Source organism: Tachyglossus aculeatus, chromosome X2 (genome assembly GCF_015852505.1).
Source record: "Tachyglossus aculeatus isolate mTacAcu1 chromosome X2, mTacAcu1.pri, whole genome shotgun sequence".
Classification (NCBI taxonomy): Eukaryota; Metazoa; Chordata; class Mammalia; order Monotremata; family Tachyglossidae; genus Tachyglossus; species Tachyglossus aculeatus.
The window spans coordinates 23236375-23258170 of record NC_052100.1 but is presented as its reverse complement, the minus strand read 5'-3'; the positions used below and the strand labels follow the sequence as shown (position 1 = coordinate 23258170).

Sequence of the window (21796 nt, the reverse complement as noted above, 5' to 3'; positions counted from 1 at the left end):
TCAGAAGAAATGGTATCTTCAATTGTTGAGTAAAAATACAGAATCTACTGTTCTTAAACTTTTGTGTAAGAATCAAATGCCAAACTGGCTCCCAAACCAAGCCTAATATGGTAAGTCCAAGATAGATTGGCTCTATCATCAGACTGGAAGATAATCCATCTCTCCATTCATCTTTTCCCACACCTGGTTGTCTTAACTTGTCTCCCGTCTCAGTGTAAATCACCCCATTGATCAACCTGTCCTTTCCCTGGCATTTTTGAGGTAGCCATTTGGGGAATGCAAAAGAAGAATTGGGTAGACATAAATAATGAAGCCTCTTAGTGTCCTAAGGCAAAGCATCTAGGGGGGATTCACTTTTTCCTATTCCTCTTCATCTAAACTATTAAATTTTGATTCCCCCCCGCCTTCTGTAAAATCTGCAGGATGGTAGCAAATGATTAAGACGTTTTTGATCCATACGTCACTGAAGTTCCTTTTAGCCCCAAAGATACCGTTCAGTTCCTTCTTCCTGTCATCTCCTATCCCCCATCCTCTTAGAAAGCCTGGCTAAAACTTGAAAGTTCCTTTTCCTTTTTCCACCTCTGATGTACTTTTCCTTTTTTTCCTCCTCTGCAACATGAAACCCTCTAAAACTGGGCTCTAGCGGGGTTTGTGGATCCCTGTAACAGGACAAATATACAGATGAATTTAAGCTGATAACCTGATTCCCATAACAGTCCTTCAGACCGTCATCACTGCATTTTAGGATGAGGGGGGTTTTGTCGTTGTTTGTAGTGCTAACACCTGAAGACTGATATCTTATTCTTTGGTAGGGAAAATGGATTTTGCAGCAATTTTAAATTTCTCTTCACTTTTACAGGTTTGGAACATGTGGTTGAAATCAGATTTGCTGGGAGGAAAGAGCCGCATTATGAATGCAAACTCTGCGAATTCAACACAGAAATGGCTCCAATGATAGAACATCTAAGTGGCTTTAAACACAGGAAAGCATACATTGTAAGTAAATTCATTTCAAGTTTCACCACCTTCCCTTAAGTAGACATTTAGCAGAACTTAATCCCCTCTCCCTAAGTGATGCTTGTAAAAAACGGGCCACAGAAAATGACAAAGAATTTGAGATGTAGGTTAACTTGAAATGATGCAACCAAAGTGTTGTGGGGTTTTTTTTTTTTTTTGGTAACTAATGCCCTTCCTAGAGTAAAGGCTGAATGATCTTTGGTTAACAATTTTATTTTTCATCAACATCGTTGGGATTCAGTTCTGGGGGAGGGGAAGGGTCTTTGATTCTTGTACTTGCTTCAGATGTGACCCTTGCTCTAGGCATTGGACACATTCATTCATTCATTCAGTCATATTTATGAAGCACTTAACTGTGTGCAGAGCACTGTACTAAGCACTTATATCTAGCTACTGTCCAGACTAAAGCAGCCTGTGGAGTCTGTAGGTGATGCAGAAGGGAGAGTGTGTAGGTGAAACGATGTACTAACATTCACCACTTTCCTCCCTTTGCCCAGACTGGCCCAAGTAACCAGCCTGGTTTTTGGTTTTTTCCTTTCACTTTTTAAACTTAGTGGTGCGACTGCCATCTCTTCTTTCCTACCTCCCCATTTCCCAGCTTACAGATCACCTCTAACCCACTTTGGCCAAAGGGAATTCAAGGGAATAGGCCTAAGTGTGTGGTGTGTGTGTGGGGGGGGGGGGGGGGGGGTTGGGGATGGCCTCCTCCGTCATCTTCCTTCCCTGTCCCACACCAAGATTAACTCTTTATATGAAGGGGATGGGATGGGATGGTATGCTTGGCACATAATAAGTGCTTAACTTTCATTGAGCTTTTTTATGATAATTGTTATCTTACATATTCTGGGTTTGTGAAATTAATCTCTCCTGATCCCCCTAATTAACATACAAATGGCATTGCTAGCATAAATCCCACAGCATGAACATTGGCCAGTTTTGGTGCTACATTTAACAACCTGTATATACAGATGTACTATTAAGTAGTTGATGCATCAGCATGCAAGCAGGTATTTCTCTAGGTGTGCCAGTTGACTTGCGTGTACTATTGTTTTAGTACCAGGACCCTGAAGCTTTATTCATTTTTTTTTTTACCAGCCTCATTCAGTCTTTCTGCCTTGTCTGAGTTCTTCCTGTTTTAGTCTTGTGATTAGTCATCATAAGTATATGGTATTTATCTCACCCAGCTCTCCCTGGTTCCCTTTTGGCCTCTGCTTAATGATAAAGATCAGTTGCCATTTATTAGCTATATCATGGCAGTTATTCCAGGGCTGCTAAGCCTGTTGAAGATGCAGACTGAAGCTGCTCTGGTTCAGCTCTAGCTGGGACAGCCCTACTCTCCTAATAAAGCAGTTATGGGAGAGGGGGAAAGGGAGTCAGATGTATATTAACCAAGCCCACTTTTCTCTGTGGTGCATGGGGTGAAACAAAAGTAGATGAATACATGCTGGAAAGGGGCATCTTGCTATAGGCGAACCGGCCCAGAAGGAATCTTGAAAAATAGCTGGCTAACATGGATGCCAAAGAGTGAAATGGCCACCTGTTGGCCCACAGTACTGCAGCATGTAATTTGCATTAGGCTGTAGCCTTTCTCTGTCCACAAGGAATTTACACTGTAGAGGGCTGTTGTGCTCTCCCAAGCACTTAATACAGTGATCTGGACATGGCAAGTGCTCAATAAATGCCATTGATGATGATGAACAGTTCCCTTGTGCAGACTCTTTGTCCTGAAGACTCCGCTATTATCGTCATCATTGTGAGAATTTTCAGCAGGTTTCTTTCCCTATAAGCTTTTAGGTGTGCATGCAATAAATAGTTGCTAAAATGCACTGTTTTGATTTACAGGACATAAGGACACACTTGAAGTGACTTTAAATGTCTTGTATTTTCTAATCTAATGCCTCTTCCTGCACTAGCAGCAAACTTCCTTTCTTCCTTCTCTTCCCTTTTGGGAGCAGGAAGCACGATAGAACAGGGCATAAACATTAGCAAAGTGGCTCAGGAAGGATGCAGAGAAACAAAAATCTGTAACTGTGGTCAGGGAAAACTAGCTTTTTTTTCTTTACCCTCTGAGAGCTACTGTCTGCCTCAGGGCTGTGAACTCCCTCCTCCGTTCCTGTCCTACTTACGCTCACTGGAGGACTCACATGGTCATTTCCTCCCCTGCTGCGGAAAATTGCAGTCCATCAGTTGTTTATTTTGCCCCTGAGCCCCTACCATGAAACGAGGAAGGGAAAATGGGAGGAAGAAAAATATCTGAACAAAACCAGAGGTGGGGGAGTGACAGGGAAAGAAAATACATCAAGATGGGGGAGTAGAGTGGGAATCACCAGAAATGCTTATGTTAATGTTTGTCTCCCCCTCTATAGATTGTAAGCTTATTTTGGGCAGGGAATGCCTGTGTTATTGTACTCTCCCAAGTGCTTTGTACAGTGCTGTGCACAAAATAAGCACTCAGTAAATACGATTGACTATTTGGAGTCCCCAGCCCCCCAGCCCCCCACCCCTCATTTCCTCTTCCCTCTCCCTTCTGTGTCACCCTTGCACCGTATTCACCACTCCTTTGGTCCCACTGCACCTATGTACATCTCTGTAATTTATATTAGTCTATATCCCCATCTAGACTGTTAGCTCGTTGTGGTCAGGGAACGTGTCTACCAACTCTGTTGTACTCTCCCAAGCGCTTAGTGCACACAGTAAATGCTCAGTAAATTTGAGAGAGAGAAGAAGATTCATAGAGAAGAAAGGTGGAACCTAGAGGGAGGACAAGCAATAATGGAGCATAGAACAGGCTCACTACATTGTGGTCAAATTGGGATAAGGCTGACCAGAGGAGAGAAATAAGAGTAGGTAGCACTTGTGGTCATAGTCCATGTATATGCAACATGAGGGGCCCTGTGGTGTAATTCTGCCAAGGGGACCCGACTGAACAATTTTGAATATTTTTTGGTTTACTGCTGTGGTAATATGAGGCAACACTTTTTAAAAAATCCAAAAACAGTGGAACTAAGATTGAAATGTCTGCCTAATTAAATTTGGAACAGTAGTTTTAAACTCCCTCTTATCTCTCTGACAGACCAAAACCTTTCCTAAAATGATAAAGACTGGTACACCATTTGCGAAGGAGGACAGAGTTAAATACCTCAGACAGTTAGCCCAAGAAGTAGAGAAGAAAGAAGGTTTAAAGATGTACATGGTAAGCGAGGTGTCTTAAAAAGCACGGTGCGACTGGTAAGGATTGTAGCAATTATCTGCCAGCTGGGAAGTTTTCTAAATTTAAATATTTCTCAAATGTGTACCATTTAGGAAAGTTGGCTGCTTCCACTCAACAGGGCAGCAAGTTCCCTATAACTTGTTTTCTTTGCCATTCACAAGCTCCAGAGGCAAGGTTTCTAGGAATTGGTGATATCATGATTTACATTGCTATGGGCTTGGTCAGAGGTTGAAGGGGCTTTGACTGGAGCCCCAGGGTGACAGGATAAGGGAATTGCTACCCAAAGCTGTTTCAAAATATAAAGATGCCTCTCGACCATTCCGAAACCAACCCAAAAACCAAATAGCTGCTACTTGGGACATTTTAAAATGAAGCCTGTACCAAAGTGTTATGGAGTCTGTGCTGGGCTTTACTAAGATAGCTGCCGCACATGCACATCAGAAGGGTCAGCAGTGGAACTGACCTGCAGTCCCTGCCACCTGAATCCCAACCACCCCTACTCCCTCTGACACCGAGTGTGTGTGGCAACCATTTTTCATTTCTCCAGCTCAACTTCATCCCCGCCTTATATCCTCTGAGCCAAGACGCTCCCATGGCTGTGCTCAGAGTGGTTTCCCTGCCACAAGGGACTGAGAGGGTGATGTCGCACAAGTGAGAAAAGTGAGCTATTCAGACAGAGTGAAGAGTTTTGATCTCCGGTGGTGAAAATCATTACCCTAGAGACTTCCAGTGCGCAAGCCTCCTCCTTTCCCCTCAGCAGAGCTGGGGAGGCAAAAGGCCACCCATCCCCAGCTACCCAGCTGTGTTTGAGGCCTGGGTGATTCAGTTCACTCCATGGGCCAGTGAGGTAGAAGAAGGAGCTCCCTTCCCCACATGGAGGAAGGAATGGGTCTGTGATGAGCTGAGAAGGGGCAGGGGAAGATCAGATTTGAGCCCAGATGCTGTCCGGCCTGTTCTCTGATGCCGCTGCCCAGATTACCCCATCCTGTTTCCTTGAAGGCTGGGAGCACCAGTGGAGTGGCTGCTTTTTCGGGGTAGAGGAGGAGGAATGGCATGATGTAGTGACATGACATTGCACCATGTGCAGCATTAGGGAATGATGTAGCTTGTCGTGTGTGGTGGGAGGGGGTTCTCAAAACCGAATAGCCCTGGGACCCATGGAGACCTTAATTCAGCCCTGCTCCTTTTTCTGGGAAAAAGCAAGAAGTGTAGCTTTCATCCTATAGATCCCTGGACGAATGCCCCGATGTCCACCATGGTAGTTGGACCCTGCTCTGAGGTCACCGTGTTTAACTTGAAAGATACAATGTAAATCTAGAAATTCTGAGATTTAGCTTCTTCCATTCTTGAAAATTTTTGAATTTTAGGAAGCGGCCATGAATCCTCTTGGTATTCTGTATAAAATATGAATGTATGTCCTTAAGGGTTAGTCTGAGATTTCATAACTGTGGGAAACTCAGAATTTAAAAGTATTGGCAAATGCCAATATTGATTTTTGATGCAATTTCTATAGAAATGACAATAATTCCAGGAAATGAATTTGATGTAGTCATTTACTTACTGGGTTCACTTCCTTGGAATTTATTCAGAAATGTTTATGCATTGATATGTGTGTTTAGATTTTAAAGGTTAAACGCTCACTCTTATTTTCCCCCAGTGTCAAAATTTATTTGTGACGTTTTCTTATAGCAGTTCAATTTTGTTTAACAAAAACACAAAACTGAACCCATTTTTGTTTTTTAGACTGAAGATTATGCCAAGTCTGGTACATCAGTTAGTTCGTGTAAGTTTTTTTTTTTAATTTATTAGAGTAAAAAAAAGAAACTGAATATGGAATAACCTTTAATTTGGATTGCAGGAGTAACGTGTGAGCTTTTGAGGTGTTTTTTTACTTTGTTGGTTTTTTTTTGGTCTAATAACCAGAGCAGATTGAATATCCTTGTTTGAGATGAGATTTTTTTTTTTTCAAATTTTGCGTGGGCCCATCTTATTTCCAATACTTATGCAAAGTTTAAAAATATTCATCAATCATTTTTAAAAGCTCTTGAATTTCCAGATTTATGAAACTATATGTGGGCATTGTCCCTACCCGTATTATAGGCTTGTAATGGGATGGAGCTTTAGTGGCTTTGCTGTCACATAAAACATCAAGATAGTACTGGAAACACCAGAAAACCATGCAGAGCTTGCTTAGAGAGCATGTGATTAGCCAACAAATTTGCAAAACGCACACCTAAAACAGTAGGCATTATGAATGCACATTTTAACAGGCATTGCTGCAAAAGATTCTGGTTGATTGTACACTTCATGACAACATGTTTCTTTAAGAAAACGTGATCCTAAATCAGTAACCCCAGATCCATAAAATGGGAGTGATTAGGGAATTGTGGGATGACCAGGGTATTAGAAGGAATTATATCTTGTGGAGTGAGATGGCATTTATAAAAGTGTTTGCAAAGGGGGAGGAGTATGTGGTTTAGCAGACCTGAGTGGGCAGGGTATAGTCCAAGCAGCTATAGTGTATTATCTGCAAGATTTGGACTGACCAAAGTGTCACTTATTTTCGTTAGCATCCCATGCAGGCCGTATTCAACAACACATAGGATAAAGGCACAGTTTACTAGATTCTTAGATTGAAATCGAATTTACTAGATTGAAACGATGCAGCTTTATTGAGAAGAATGTAGATAACTATAGAAAATGCAGAAGTTTCTGAATTATGTTTTGGAAAAAAATTATTGGGAGTTCAGCAGAAGGCACAGTAGAAATAAAATAAGTTCTTGGCACTGCCATTAGCAGCAGCAGACACGGGCCAAAGGACAGTCTTTGTGAATACATGTTGTGGTTGTCATCTATTACACATCACACTTTTCAAAAAGCGAAGCCATTCACATATAGTGCTTTGACCCACCCTTGTGGATAGCTCTCCCTGATATTTTTCCATTCAAATGTATATCTTTATAGATATCAGCCAATAGATTATTTAGTTAAAATTCTGATTGGTTTGGCAGAATCAACTTTAGAAAGTGAGACTCTCTCTAGATTAGTATCAAAAACAATTTTGTCAATAGTTGAGAAATTTGGTGATGTGCCTGTGTGGCATGAGACTATAGCACCATAGGCTTTTTGGGTGGCCGAACCCCAAGAATCATCTGATCACGATATCTGGGGGTAAAGAATTAAGCTAGAAGGTAGAAAATCAGGGTTCTTGCTTCAGGTCTGTCACTGACTTACTGTATAACCCTGGTTACATTATTTCCTTTTTGTTTTTCAGTTAAAAATCTAGTTTATAAACTGATTTTAATCATTTCTAGCCCCTCTGTATAAAGGTTGTTGGAAAAATATATTGGATACCCACAGAGTTCCTGCCATAAATGAAATAATGACCAGGAGATATTGAATGTGTTCTCTTCTTTTTAATTCTAGGCACCCAGGTCTCTGGCAAAAAAAGGACAAGGTATGGGGATCAAATCAACTGTATGGAAGACTTAAAATGAATATGTAGTGCACATGAGGAACATCCAAAAAATAAATGATGCTGTACAATTGTAATTTAAATTACAAACCATTAATCACTGAAATTGTATTTAACCATTGTTTTTAGTGGAACAGATGAGTGGGAGTGACATATGTTTTAGTAATGTTGCCCTTTGTATTGCAGTCTTTTCTGATCTTTGGAGAATTTGTTTTTGATTTGCCACATAAGATCCAAGGTCGAAAGGAGTTTGGGCTAGAACCATTTCAGGATTTTTGGCAAAAAGAGTACAGTGCTTGTTGGTGTAATATTATAATTGGCTTCAGATGAAGCTCTGTCCAGTTGTTCACAGTGCTGGATGAAAAGAATAGGAAACCAGCGCAGAATGGGGACATGGATAGAAGAATTTTATGGATTTCCAACCAGCCAGTTGTTAGCATAGGCAGAATATTCCAGTTCCATTCAGGGTCAGACCACTGGTCCCATCCAATCCAGTATTCTTGTCTCCTCCAGGAGCATCAAAGGATATGTGGAGAAATTACATAATGGTTGCCGGCCTTGGCATTCAATCATGTGTTTGAGAGGTTTACCAACATCTCTAAGTTCTCTCCAAGGGCCATGTCAATTTTCATTGTAAAATTCTTTAATCAATCAGTAGCATTTATTGAGAACCTGTTGTGTGCAGAACATGTCTTAAGTGCTTTGGAGTGTACAGTTGAATTAGTATACGTGATTTGTGCTCTCGGAGTGTACCGTCTAGAGGGGAAGATAAACACTTAAATTAGGACGAAATAGAGTATATAAAGTTAGGCACATAGTAGATATGAGGGGTTGAGTATTTACATGCTTAGGTGGTGCAAGAATGAAGTGAGGGCTTTGAAGCTGGAGAGGGTTGTGAAGGGGTAGGGAGTGCTACCTAAAGGAGAAGGTGTGAACAAGAGGTTGGTGGTAGGAAGGGAAAGATCCAGGCCAGACTTGAGAGGAATGAAGGGTGCGTGCTGGGGCGTAGTAGGAGAGAATGGAAAAGTAGGAGAGATAGAGCTGATTGAGTGCTTGTTGCCATATTTGCCTACCCATTAGGTGAAAATGGGGGTGCTTAGTTAAATCCTCTTTAGGATTCAAAGCAGTGCTAGATAAAGTTATGGGCTTTCATGATCATGGGTCTTACTGGTAAACTGTTTTGCTCTCAGAATAGACTAGAAAATCAGAATTGGATAAGGAGAACTTTAGTACCACCTAAATGTTGTACATTTCTCTTTGTGTGTAATGCCATTGGTATAACATCTTTATCCAATGTTAAATGCTTTGGGAAGCAGCGTGGCTCAGGGGAAAGAGCATGGGCTTTGGAGTCAGAGGTCATGGATTCAAATCCCAGCTCTGCCAGTTGTCAGCTGTGTGACTTTGGGCAAATCACTTAACTTCTCTGGGCCTGTTACCTCATCTGTAAAATGGGGATTAAGACTGTGAGCCCCCTTTGGGACAACCTGACCACCTTGTAACCTCCCCAGCGCTTAGAACAGTGCTTTGCACATAGTAAGCGCTTAATAAATGCTATTATTATCCAATTAAGTTCAAGTAATGCTTATATGTGGGTGCGATCAGAATACAGAGAAGATGTGGTCCCTAGCATCAAAAAAACTTAAATCTCATTCAGGTAAAATGGGTGAGCAAATAGCCAAGTTATGAAATAGTTTACCATTTTAAGTATTGGCATAGATATTGGGAAAAGTTTCCTTTTCCCATTTGCACCTTTTTTGACATTTTGCTTTCAGTACATCATTTGATAGTTTAATTCCTAAGATGATTAACGATTTTCAAATTGATTTCATTTTAGATGGGCATCTGATTTCAAGCCTGAGGTATGTGCTCGTAGACTCGTGAGCTAAACTATATAAGTAGTAAATCATATTTGCCTTAAGTCATATTTGATGCTGCCCAAAATTGTATTCTGTTCTTTTTCTGGCTTCATCTCCCACAAGTATTTTCTTCTTGCCCCTCGCTCTCCCTTTTCTCCTCAGCATTTTCTCCCACTATTGTTCCCGGTGCCTTTGCCATTTTATTTCCTATAATTCCCATGATGCTTTAGAGCCAGCATGGGATGTAATGCTTCTACAGCACCATCCACACCATTTTTTCCCAGGGCTTTGAGCTTGGCAGGGACATTTGATTAATTTGATCGATACCTAGCAATGTCCTCTACAGTGTCTTGGAGTAAGCCCAGGGATAATATCTGGTTGAGACCTCAGATATAGATGATCAGTTTTCATATGCTGTTCCCGAACAGTAATTTGCTTCTTTAAGGAGAATCTTTGGTTTGAACTGTCAAGTGGCAAAGCTGTTGATGGTCTAGTATTCTTAGTTTGTGTATTCCTGGTTTGAATATCCCAAATAAAAAGTCCGAGCATTATTGCACAGGTTTCCTCAGAAGTCTCAGGTTAACTGAAAGTAAATCCTATTTTTTGTTTCAGGTTTTCAGCTAGTTGTATAGGCCTTAAAAATGTATTTGGCTAGAAAAAATTATTCTTTTTTCCCCCCTCTTTCTAGAATGATCCTGTTAAAAAATACATGGCCCTGAAGTACATGGTATGTAACTGCCCCCACCTACCATAAATCGTAATTATTGTGAATTCCTTCAGCTCGTTTCTGGAGCTTTTTGGTTGGCAAATTGCTAGCTATGGTAGCAAGGTATGTTAGTCTCCCCCACTAGACCGTAAACCTGTTGTGGGCAGGGAACATGTCTAACAACTCAGTGTTATTGTATTCTCCCTGTACGGTGTCCTGCGCACAGTAAAACTAAATAAATACTATTGATATACTATTGTCATTTTAGTAAAAAGTTGTCAGACTTGGGAATTGTTTGGAAAAATTACATGTGGACTTGAAATAATCTCTTGAAGTGTTTTATTGAGACTTCTTTTTTCTTCTTTAAAAGGAAACATTTCGCATAACTTCTGAAGCACAAGCAAGTTTAGTTAAGACTGTTACCCAGGGTTTGACAAAGGCTTTGAAGGCCTTTTGTGAAAAGCAAGCAGCGGTAAGTAATTTTACTCAATCGTCTTCTACCTTATATCGAATGGAAAATATTTTTCTGAGCCTGGATTATTGTTTTACCAAGTAAACTTTCAATTAGTACTTTTCTGGTACAGAGTTCTTTCACTCCTCATTAATAACTACAACATAATTTTTCTCTCTCCTTTCTAATTTTTTTAACAATAAAGTAGCCAAGAAACAAATATTTGTAATGTAGGAAAACTTCCATATTATGGAGGAAATTTGCATAGTAAGGGAGTGACGGGGCCAAATTTAAGGAATTTCTCTGAAACTGAGGGGTGGGGGTCAAACGGAAATTTCCTAGAAGGTAATGGAGATTAGAAGCCATAGCTCGCCTTGGCCATTGTACTTTTCCCTTTCTTGTTATGACCTTATTCCTAGTCTAGCTCTCTGTCAGTGTTGTCTGCACCAGTGGGTCAGAAACAAACCTGATGTGGCTCCGCCACTTGTTGGCTGTGTGACCTTGGGCAAGCCACTTAATTTCTCTGTGCCTGTTACCTCATCTGGAAAACGGGACTCGAGACTATGAGCCCCACTTCAGACAGGGACTGGGTCCAGCCCGATTTGCTGGTGTCCACCCCCGTGCTTAGTATGGTGCCTGGCACATAGTAAGCACTGAACAAATACCATCATTATTATTACATCCAACCACGGACTCGGCGCCGTGAGAGTGATGCCTTTAGCTCCATCTCCAAAACAAAAAACTGGAGGAAGTAGCTGGGCTGCTCTACCACATTGAGCCTGAAAGGGCCTGAGGGAGAGCCAACATAGCAACTCCCTGCCTCACCAGTGGAGCAGCTCTTGTCCCACCCACCCCGTGTACACAGCGTCCACCGGGGTAGGGGATGAGTTTTTAGCCACTCTGCCGGACTCCTTGGTGGCAGCAGAAGAGGAGGGAGAAAGCAGCTAGATGCAAGTTCAGTTCTCTCCCCCTTCTCCCCCTCATTACCAAAGTAGAACAAAGCCTGGTTCCCCACTTGCTGGTCACCAGTGTCTCTGACACTGTGGGGGTTGGGTTTCACCTCCGATTGTCCTTCGCTCACCTCTTTCCCTCCCAGCTTTGCAGCTTTTTATGAAAGAGGGAAGCCGTGAGTTGGCAGGGGCAGCCGAAGGCAAGAGCAGGAACAGGGACGGGACCCTCTGTCTCCTTCCAGTCCACCCTCCAGAATGGATATTGTGAGGAGCAGAACAGTAGCTCCTGAAGGCAGGGGGTGGGGATGAGGGAAGGTTTTAAAAAAAAATTAACAGTAATTGGGCTTTGATCTGCAAATGGATCTCTTGTAGTCTCTGCTTCAGTGTTCCATGCCTCCGAGACTGAAGTGCACATGGTGCTGCTGGGTTTTAAAAACTGAGGCTTATATGAATGGAAGGCAGGTTGAAGCAGTTTAGACTGGCCTGCCTTGGGTGGATGGCTGTGCTATCTGAATTTGTGCTAGAGAAGCAGCGTGGCTCAGTGGAAAGAGCACGGGCTTTATTTGGAGTCAGAGGTCATGGGTTCAAATCCCGGCTCTGCCAATTGTCAGCTCTGTGACTTCGGGCAAGTCACTTCTCTGTGCCTCAGTTACCTCATCTGTAAAATGGGGATTGACTGCGAGTCCCCCATGGGACAACCTCCCCAGCGCTTAGAACAGTGCTTTGCACATAGCGCTTAATAAATGCCATCATTGTTATTATTACTACAACACCCAGGCTGTACTCAGGTGTTCATGCTTTCACAGAAATAAAGCTTGTTATATACCTGGCATTTTGTCATATCCTTTCAAAACAAAAACTTGGAAAAGGCCTTCTTTATGGTAATAGTAACCATTAGTTACTGTTGACTTATTCTGTAGTGCCTTGTGTTCTACCTTCCCTTTTGGATGCAGTGGTTTTTGTTCACTCTTGACAAGATGGGTGTATAAAAGATTATTATAGGAATGATTCAAAGTAGTAAAGCTGTAGGGAAAAAAAATATGTGGAACACAGCACAAGTCAAATATGTTTTTCACCAACAATGAAAATATATTCTAGTATGTAGTATCTAACGTACTATATGTATTATAGATTCTGTTAGGTATTGAGTTTGCCCGATGCTTGGTATCGATTGTGTGTGCTTTCTAGGTTAATTATGCCAGCAGTCTGAGACCTCTGATGTCACTATCTCGCTATGAACTTGGATCAGGATACAGCAGCCGCCACCAAACTGCTTACAAAGACAATGCAGGTAATCTCATGAGTCTTCATCTGAAGGAATTGTGATTATTGATTGTCTCAGTTGTGCAGAGGCAGCTTACCCTTCTCAGGGGGTGGTCAACCTTTTTTGGCTCTGTTTCTTTGGAGCCAAAAATTGTCAACTAATGCAAGAAATAGCCAGTTGCACTCTTTTAAAATAGAATTTCCTTTAATTTGAGAAGTTGATGTACTGTAGGTACCCTGATCTCAGGCCCAAAGCATCTAGTTCTCCTATACTGAGAGGGCTACATTCTTGAAAACTCTTGTGTTTAAGAAAATGTGCACGGTGGCACCCACCCATTACCGATACCATGTACTTGCACACAGGAGACTCTCTGAATAATTCTCTCTCAGTGTTCTGGCCAAAATGCAGACTGGAAGCATGAGTAGTTATCGTGGCTAACAAGACTCATACCCTTGACTGAAAAAGAACTAATCTTTCAAGAAAGAAAGTGATTTTTAATCTTTTAACATTTAAATTATATCTTCGCTCAAAAGAGGCAACTATTAAAATACTTTGCTATATATCTGCTTGATTTTTTATTTTTCAGGAAGCGGTAACCATACTCAAGAGCCTTATAGAAAAGCCCCAAAGTTGGACCATTCACAGTTTGCAGTACCCTACCCGGCAAGCGCTTCATATCCCAGCGAAAAGTCATTGAGTTATTCAACCAGCAGCAGATCTCAAGCCCATTTCCCTATGGGTGAAGGAATTTCCTACTACAGGCAGAGGCTCAGTGATTCAGAAACCAAGTCATCTCAAGTTAACGATCCGTACTTGCACCATAAGGGAGGGTACTCTTCAGCACACAAAGACTGGACAAAGTCATCCGATTGGCACGGAAGGCACATGAGGCATTCCCTGGATCATCATCATCATCATGCACCCTACCCGTCTCCTTCTGGGGAATGCTCTATGTACTCCAGATGCCCAGGGGGTGGCTATTCCGACTATAGCAAGTCTGACATGTACGGCTGTAGGTCCGATGAAGTCCGAATGCCTGGTGGCGGTCCATGCAGGCATCGGAGAGGTGAACTGTCCTCCTATACCCATTCGAGGCATTATTCAGATGAGAGAGCGTCGTACTCAGCTCCTCCTGTGACGTACCCTTCACCCAGAAGGTACTCCACAAGTTATCCTTTGGAAGGTTGTTCTTATTATAGTGGGGAGTCTGCGAGATCATCATCTCCTGTCAGAGCGAGCTCCAGTTGGTCTACAGATGCCAGGTATTCAAAGTCAAGCTACAGTGCCGATTCTGCCTCATTTCATTCCTCCTCCGCCTCTTCCGTCAGTAGCGCATATCGGGATTATCCTCACGCTGCAGGCTCCGAGAGAACATCCGACAGGAATACTAGCAACCTGACTCCTGACATTTTGAATCGAATCCAAGGGAAAGATAAACCTACCGTGACAGCCTTGCTCACCCAGCTGACCCCATACTATCCAGCTCTGCAAAGTAAGTCCCTTCAATTCGGCAAAATGTTACTTGAGAGACCGTGTTGCTGGTCAGTTTTAAGGAAAGTAGTTGGAATTTTTGGTTGCCATATACACCTGGCATGGTTGTATTTAAGTAGGGCAAGGTTTTCGAATCCCAGTGGCCTTTTAAAGGGAGCAGTTGAACTCAGGTTGCTCTCAGACTGTGTCCCCCACGAGAAACAGGGACTGCGTCTGGCCTGGATATCTTATACCTATCCTGGTGCTTAGTTCAGTGCTTAACACATAATAAGCACTTAACAAGTATGACTAAACCACTACTATTATTAACTGGATAGCAGTCATTCTAGGGAAATTGTAAATTGAATCATGTTGGACAATTTTGGTCAATTAAGATTATGGAATTTTGTCTCATCCAAGATTACAATGACAATTTTTAATACTTTAGAAGCCAGAAGTAGAGATCTGATTTTGGGAAAAAAAAAAAAGCACACCACCCATCCCCTTTACCATTCGAATCCTCCTTCCCCTCTCGTGTTTCTTCCTATTGCCTTTCGCTGTTGAAAAATTAACATCCAACCCAGTGGCATTTAAAAACTTACACTAAGTCACTGCTCAGATGCAGTTTTTTGAGTAGAGGGGCCCGTGAGTTACTGCTGTGGCTCCTGGGATTCAGGGCCTCCCACTGCACAACTGACGTTAGGTTTTGATATTAAGAAATGATCTAGGGCAGCTCTCTATGGGAAAGACTTGACAAAAGGCTCCCATAACCTGGTATGAGGCATGGTAAACTGACACTCAGTGCTATCATTCACTTAATCGGGGTATTGAGTGCTTACTGCATGCCAAGCAGTGTAGTAAGTGCTTGGGAAAGGAGTGTTTGTACTGGAAATGAATTCCAGCAGCGGGCAGGAGTCATCGTTTTCTTGGTCTGTCCACTCCTGGAATTGGAGTATACCACTTGGCCCCCTATTTAGTGTAACCTGCCCAGCCACTGAGAGTAGCCCACCTTAAAGTGAAGAAGAGCTTGTTTTTCTGCCTGCTTAAAATTGTTCGTTCATTTCTCTTTTCGTGAAAATAATTGTTAATGTCTCTTTTTCACTTCAATCTTCTAGAGATCAATATTCCAACATTGGTCGCTGCATTGTTTGAAACTGGAACAATAAGTTAAGAAGAAACAACACGGATGGAAACCAACAGAAAATTCAAGAATCATTTCTTTCCAGCTTTCAGATTACACATTGAATTCCAAGAATGGGGTGGGATTTGGGGATTTGTCTTTATATCCCTTCAAGGACAGTGTTATTTTTGATGAAATTAAGAGGGGCTGAATATTTTAGTATATTAAAATTTCAGCAATGTTTATTTTATGTATTGGAGAAACCTGTTAAGTTTAGTATTTTTTACCACATTACATTCATCTAGTGGATGGTATTTGCAATCTTCTTTTTGGGTTGCTTTGTTATGTTTTTGGTAGTTACATTTTGAGGAGGAATGTGAGAGAATGAATATATGCCTGTTGGCAATATGTTGATAAGCCTCTTCTGACTTTTCCAATATGATTGTTTGTATATAACCATTTAATTTCCCTCTTAGAATGAGGAAGGTAATTAACTTAAAAGAATTAGACACTAAATGTCTTTCACCTTGTATATTAAATAGAACACATTGCAAACAGTGAAATCAGTTATTTAAACGTTGGATATTTCAGCCCATCTGTAAGAAGTAGAATGTTAGTTTACCTATTTAGAAATTGATATTCAAAAATTTTTTTTTTTCATTTGAATGGGCATCTATCAGAAAAATATGTCTTCAAAGGTGGATTGTGATGAAACTTCTAGTTGTGAGTTGAAACATATTTGTAACTAATTTGAGTGCGCTGTTTGCCTCAGAATCCAAAGGTAGAGAGAGGGGGGAGGAAGAGATGAGATGTTAAAGCCAACTGATTGTGTGGTATACTAACAGTGAAAATTACTTTTGTGGGTAAAACAATGAAACTCAAAGTGTAATAATTGTGCCAATAGCCAGGGGAACAGACCTTAGACCTGAATCTAAGTCTTTTCTATGAATAACATATACAAAATACTGTAGAAAAAGGTCCCCCTGGGTTGTTTGTGTACTTGCGAAAAATTCTGCAAAGTAAAAATTCTGAGAAAGAAGTTAATTGTGCAGTTTCTTAAAATCCCTGGGTTATGTTTTTAACCCCCAGGTGTATTAAAGAGTAGCATTCATTACCACTAAAATCACGTGTCAGTGGTAAAAGGAAAATTTGGAAAAATAGACCATTTGCATAAAGGACAAACCACACTTGAACTCTGCCCTAATTTGTTCTTTTGGATGAAATTGTAATATTTTCTCTTGTTCCTTCTTAAAACTTTCCTTAGCTGTTAATTTAATAAATTTCAGTGATGCAAGTGAACCATAGTCAGCTTAATGTTGGCAAAAGATGGGTGTTATCTCTTTTAATATTTACCGTGTTCACTAATATAGCCTTTTGAAGCTCTTATTTTAAGATGTTTGTTCCCAGTCCTTTAATCTGTAGTAGTTGAGAAATATGACTTTGAAAGTGTTGAGATGGGCAGGTTTTCCCTTCTAATATTTGAGTTCCTGGATCTCAGGTTTTGGTTATCATCCCCATTCTGCAAGGATTTTCTCCTACTGCCTTTCTTTCGATAGAGTAGAAGGATCTGGATTAAAGTTTGTATTTTTTCAGGAAAGAAAAGCTCATTAGATGTTTCTGCTAGAGCACATCCTGGAATTGAGGACCTTTGTAGAGTTGGTAATACATGGCATTCTGATGGTCTCCTCACTCCCAGTCTTGTGCTCTTTTCATTAGAATGACAATGGTGGTATTTGTTAAGTGCTTACTAATGTGCCAAGCACTGTACTAAGCACTGGCACTGTACACACTGCCTCCTCAAGTTTTAGACAAAGCCACTTAGTTTGCTGAGAGCCATTTATCTGTTCGGCACTCTAGACTGTAAGTCTGTGGGCAGGGAACGGGTCTGTTTATTGTTTATATTGCACTGAATGTCGCTTTAGGTATGGCCATTGCCAACGGGACTTGCAGGCTAGATTATGCATAAACATGAGAGAATAGAATTTATTTAAGAAAAATGTTTCCAAAAAATTCGAATGTGGAAATTTATGACACAAATGGCACACTCAGGCCAATGGCACATCAGTTTGGTCTGAAAGGAGCAGCAAAAATTTATGGAAGAACAGTGTACTTTTGCAACTTGACACTGCCTCATTTTTGTGGTGTGTTGTAACATCCCTAATCTTTCCCTACAGTAACCCATTATCTAGAATCTAACTCAAGCCTTCTAACACCTAAACTCGTCTTCTGAGTTCTTAAATGTTCACCCCAATGACCCATTATGGACTTGCCACCCGTGAATTTAAACCATTCTTGAATTTACTGGTATTTTCTGCCTGCATCTTTAATTATATCCCGTCAGCCTGCATAGTTCCATGTTGAGGAATTGATTCACAATTTTATTCAGAAGTAGCCCTCTCCCCCATCTCCAGATCTCTTGTTAGCAGGGACCAGGTCCACCAACACTGTTATATTATCTTCTCCCAAGTGGTTAGTGTAGTGCTCTGCGCACAGTAAGCGCTCAATAAATACCATTGATTGAAATGCATACAGTAGTACCAGTGCATAAGAACTAGTTTTAAAAAGAGGAAACTTCCTTTTACTGTTGTGTTTTCCTAACCTCTTAAAGATGCCCGGCACTCGGTTAGCTACTTTGATCAATTGCTGGTGTTTACTACACAAATCACTTGGTGCAAGTCACTGTAGTCAGCACTGAGGAAAAGTGCAAGGATACTGGTGCTTGACCTACTGAGGGTTCACAACCTAAAAAGAGGGAAACTATTGTTGCCTCAAAATAAAGAAAGGTGCAGTCCTTACTACTGACAGGAACAGCTTTCAAGTTTCTCCTCTCGTCCAACAGGCACAGAACGGGCCTTTGTCCTGGTGATGGTAGGTGAAGTGTGGCTGTGACATCAGCTTCTGGCCACTCCGAATCCCGCAGGACAGGTCTTTAGACTGGTGGTAGCACATTCCTTGGGAGATTTAAGGCAACAGTTGAACGTGACTTCCAGATTCTAATGGTGTTTGCTCAAAACCCATTGTTGTATTAGGTAAATAGTGGGTGGGTTTGGGGAGTTATTTTTCCCCATGTTCCTTGAAACTGTCACGGAGTTTATCATCAGAGTAGTGAATCTCTTCTGAGAGGGATCCCAAGGGGGCCTCAGTGTACTTCTCCAGCCAGGGAAGTGTTTCTACCTTTTTATTTCATATCTTAACTAGTTTTGATTCCCTTGAATGCCATGTCGGCTTCTGGGGTGGGGCTTAAGGCAAAGACCTCTCAAAATATCTTTATTCTATTCATTAAGCCCTGCTGGAGATCCAATGGAAATAAGGTAAGAATTAAATCATCACTTTAGACAACTGGGCAGTGCCAAGCGTTTCTCAGAATAGGGATGAATCTGAATCTTAGGACTCAGAAGGAAGAGGGAATGATTTGAGTATGGAGTCTCATTTCCAGGCTTAAACTATGGGGAAAACAAAATATAATATCCATGTGTGTTGTGGGGTTGGGGGTGTGTGTGTTAGCCCTGTTATTTGTCCAGTAGAAAGACCACTACTCTGGGAATCAGGAAACCTGGGTTGAAGGCTTAGTTCTCTCTGTAGCTGTCTGTCTCTCATGGGCAGAATCTGCACATACACTGTGTACTGAGCCACACCCCTGCTTGCTCACTTGGTATGACTTGCAGAGAAGAATGCAAGTGGTACTATGTCAGTCACTAACTCAGAATTAATTCCTCTGCACGGACTGCAAAGATAATATGTATTTCCTGTCAGGAGACTCTGCCATCATTATCATCATGTTCATTGGTTCCCTTTTTTCTACATGCTTACTGACTCCAAATTAGTAATCCTATCAATTTTCCAGGAGTGGAAAACTCATCGAAGACAGAGATGCCTTTAAAAATCTTTATATAGAGTTAGAATGTGTGGTTTGACAGCTTTCTGTAACAGTGACCAATCGTAGTGGTAGGTTGAATAATGCTCCAAGTTTTATTTCATATTGCAATCCTTTTTAACATTAGGGTTGTGTGTGTGTGTGTGTGTGTGTGTGTGTGTGTGTGTGTGTGTGTGTGTGTTTTGAGTGGGAGGAGAGAGGGATGGGTAGTGGAGAGTGCCAGCATTTATCTTTCACAACTGCTTTGTAGCCACCGTAGTCTTCTGACACCCATGCTAAGCAGTTAATTTTCAAGATTCTTGTTGCTCCTTTCCACCTCAAGGAATATCCCTTCACGGTTCTCCCCAAGCAGACCTTTCCCTTCCTGCAGAGCTGAGATTAGTCCCCCACCCCCCCACCATAACACTTATGCACCTCTTTACTCATTTCCTCCCCTGTAATTTTTTAAAGTCAGTTTTCCCTAGATTGAAATCTCGTGTGTGTGTGTGTTCATTCTAGTTTACTCTCCTCTCCTGAATACTTAGTACTGTGCTCTGAATGCACTAGGCCTCAATAGATCCTATTGATTAACTGAATAAACCCCAGCTCTCTTGGTTCCTTGACCTGTGCTCTTAACAGTGGGCTAACAGAAGGGCTAAGGAGGTACAGTGCTTTATACAGGGCTCTGCACAGAGTAAGTGCTTAATACAGTTGATTGAACCTAACTGAGCTGGAAAGGGACAATCGGGCTCAGGGCCATGAAGCAGTTTTGGATGAAATTACGACTTCCTGGTCTGAAGTGAATGCTGAGAGAACGTCGTTGAAATTCACAAAATTATGGAGAGTGGGGATAGGATGAATTTTTTCCCAAAAACTAGGAGGAAGGGGCATCCATTGCAATTTGGAAGGAGTAGGGTCCAAGGAGTACAAAAGAAACGTCCCCCCCAAGCCCCCCAGAGCAAGAGGAAAAGCGGTGGCATCCATACCTAGACCCCTTATTAAAAATCACGTCCATCACTTGTCTATGTGACCTTGAGCAGGTGACTTCACTTCCAGCACTTAGAACAGTGCTTTGCACATAGTAAGCGCTTAATAAATGCCATCATTATTATTCACTGTACCCGTTACCTCATCTGTAAAATGTGGATTGTCTGTGAGCCCCGTGTGGGACATGGACTGTGTCCAACCTGATTAGTTTAAATCTGATTAACTTGTATCTGTAAGCTTGTTGTGGGCAGGAAATGTCACTATTTATTGTTGTATTGTACTTTCCCAGGCTCTTAGTACAGTGCTCTGCACACAGTAAGCACTCAATAAATACGATTGAATATAATAATAATAATAATGGCATTTATTAAGTGCTTACTATGTGCAAAGCACTGTTCTAAGCGCTGGGGAGGTTACAAGGTGATCAGGTTGTCCCACGGTGGGGCTCACAGTCTTCATCCCCATTTTACAGATGAGGGAACTGAGGCACAGAGAAGTTAAGTGACTTGCCCAAAGTCACACAGCTGACAATTGACGGAACTGGGATTTGAGCCCCTGACCTCTGACTCCAAAGTCCATGCTCTTTCCGCTGAACCACGCTGCTTGGCTGAACATCACCAAGAGCCTTTTTACCTAAGCCCTCATTTCCCTTACTCCCTCTCCCTACTGTCACCCTTGCACTTGGATTTGTACCCTTTATTTGCCCCAATCTCAACTAAGGTGCTTATCTGTAATTTATTCTTTCTGCTCCCGCCCCCCCCACCCCCCCCGCCACAAGATTAAATTCCTTATGGGCAAGGACTGTATCTTCCACTTCAGTTATATTGTAGTAATTATGGTATGTGTTAAGCACTTACTATGTGCCATGCAGTGTACTAGGATAGTGATGGTGCCTCAATTACCTCATCTGTAAAATGGGAATCGAGACTGTGAGCTCCAAGTGGGACAACCTGATAACCTTGTATAATGATGGCATTTATTAAGCGCTTACTATGTGCAAAGCACTGTTCTAAGCACTGGGGAGGTTACAAGGTGATCCGGGTTGTCCCACGGGGGACTCAGTCTTAATCCCCATTTTACAGATGAGGTAACTGAGGCCCAGAGAAGTTAAGTGACTTACCCAAAGTCACAAGGCAGAGCAGGGATTTGAACGCCTGACTCCAAAGCCCGTGCTCTTTCCACTGAGCCACGCTGCTTATCCCAGCGCTTAGGATAGTGCTTGGTACTATGCCATTATTATTTGTTAAGCGGTTACTATGTGCCAAACACTGTTCTAAGCGCTGGAGATGAGGTAACTAAGACCCAATGAAGTGACCTGCGCAAGGTCACGCAGCTGACAGGGGACAGAGTTGAGATTCGAACCCATGACCTGACTCCAAGGCCCGTGCACTACCCACTACGCCACACTGAGGCCAGTGCTCAGCGCTCAGTACATC

General features: G+C 41.8%; 1 protein-coding gene across 4 annotated transcripts in view; it reads left to right on the top strand.

Annotated features, from left to right (window-relative positions):
• Positions 1-16819, top strand: part of LOC119949368 — a 40036-nt gene extending 23217 nt beyond the window's left edge. For all 4 annotated transcript variants that reach the window (XM_038771092.1, XM_038771091.1, XM_038771093.1 and 1 more), the window contains 10 exons: positions 860-996; positions 4091-4210; positions 5972-6011; positions 7655-7685; positions 9538-9562; positions 10248-10286; positions 10636-10737; positions 12855-12957; positions 13517-14422; positions 15516-16819. In XM_038771092.1, coding sequence (XP_038627020.1) covers positions 860-996; positions 4091-4210; positions 5972-6011; positions 7655-7685; positions 9538-9562; positions 10248-10286; positions 10636-10737; positions 12855-12957; positions 13517-14422; positions 15516-15571 — 1559 coding nt within the window. In that variant the 3' untranslated portion in view covers positions 15572-16819. The remainder of the gene's footprint in view (positions 1-859; positions 997-4090; positions 4211-5971; positions 6012-7654; positions 7686-9537; positions 9563-10247; positions 10287-10635; positions 10738-12854; positions 12958-13516; positions 14423-15515) is intronic.
• Positions 16820-21796: the final 4977 nt, after the last annotated feature.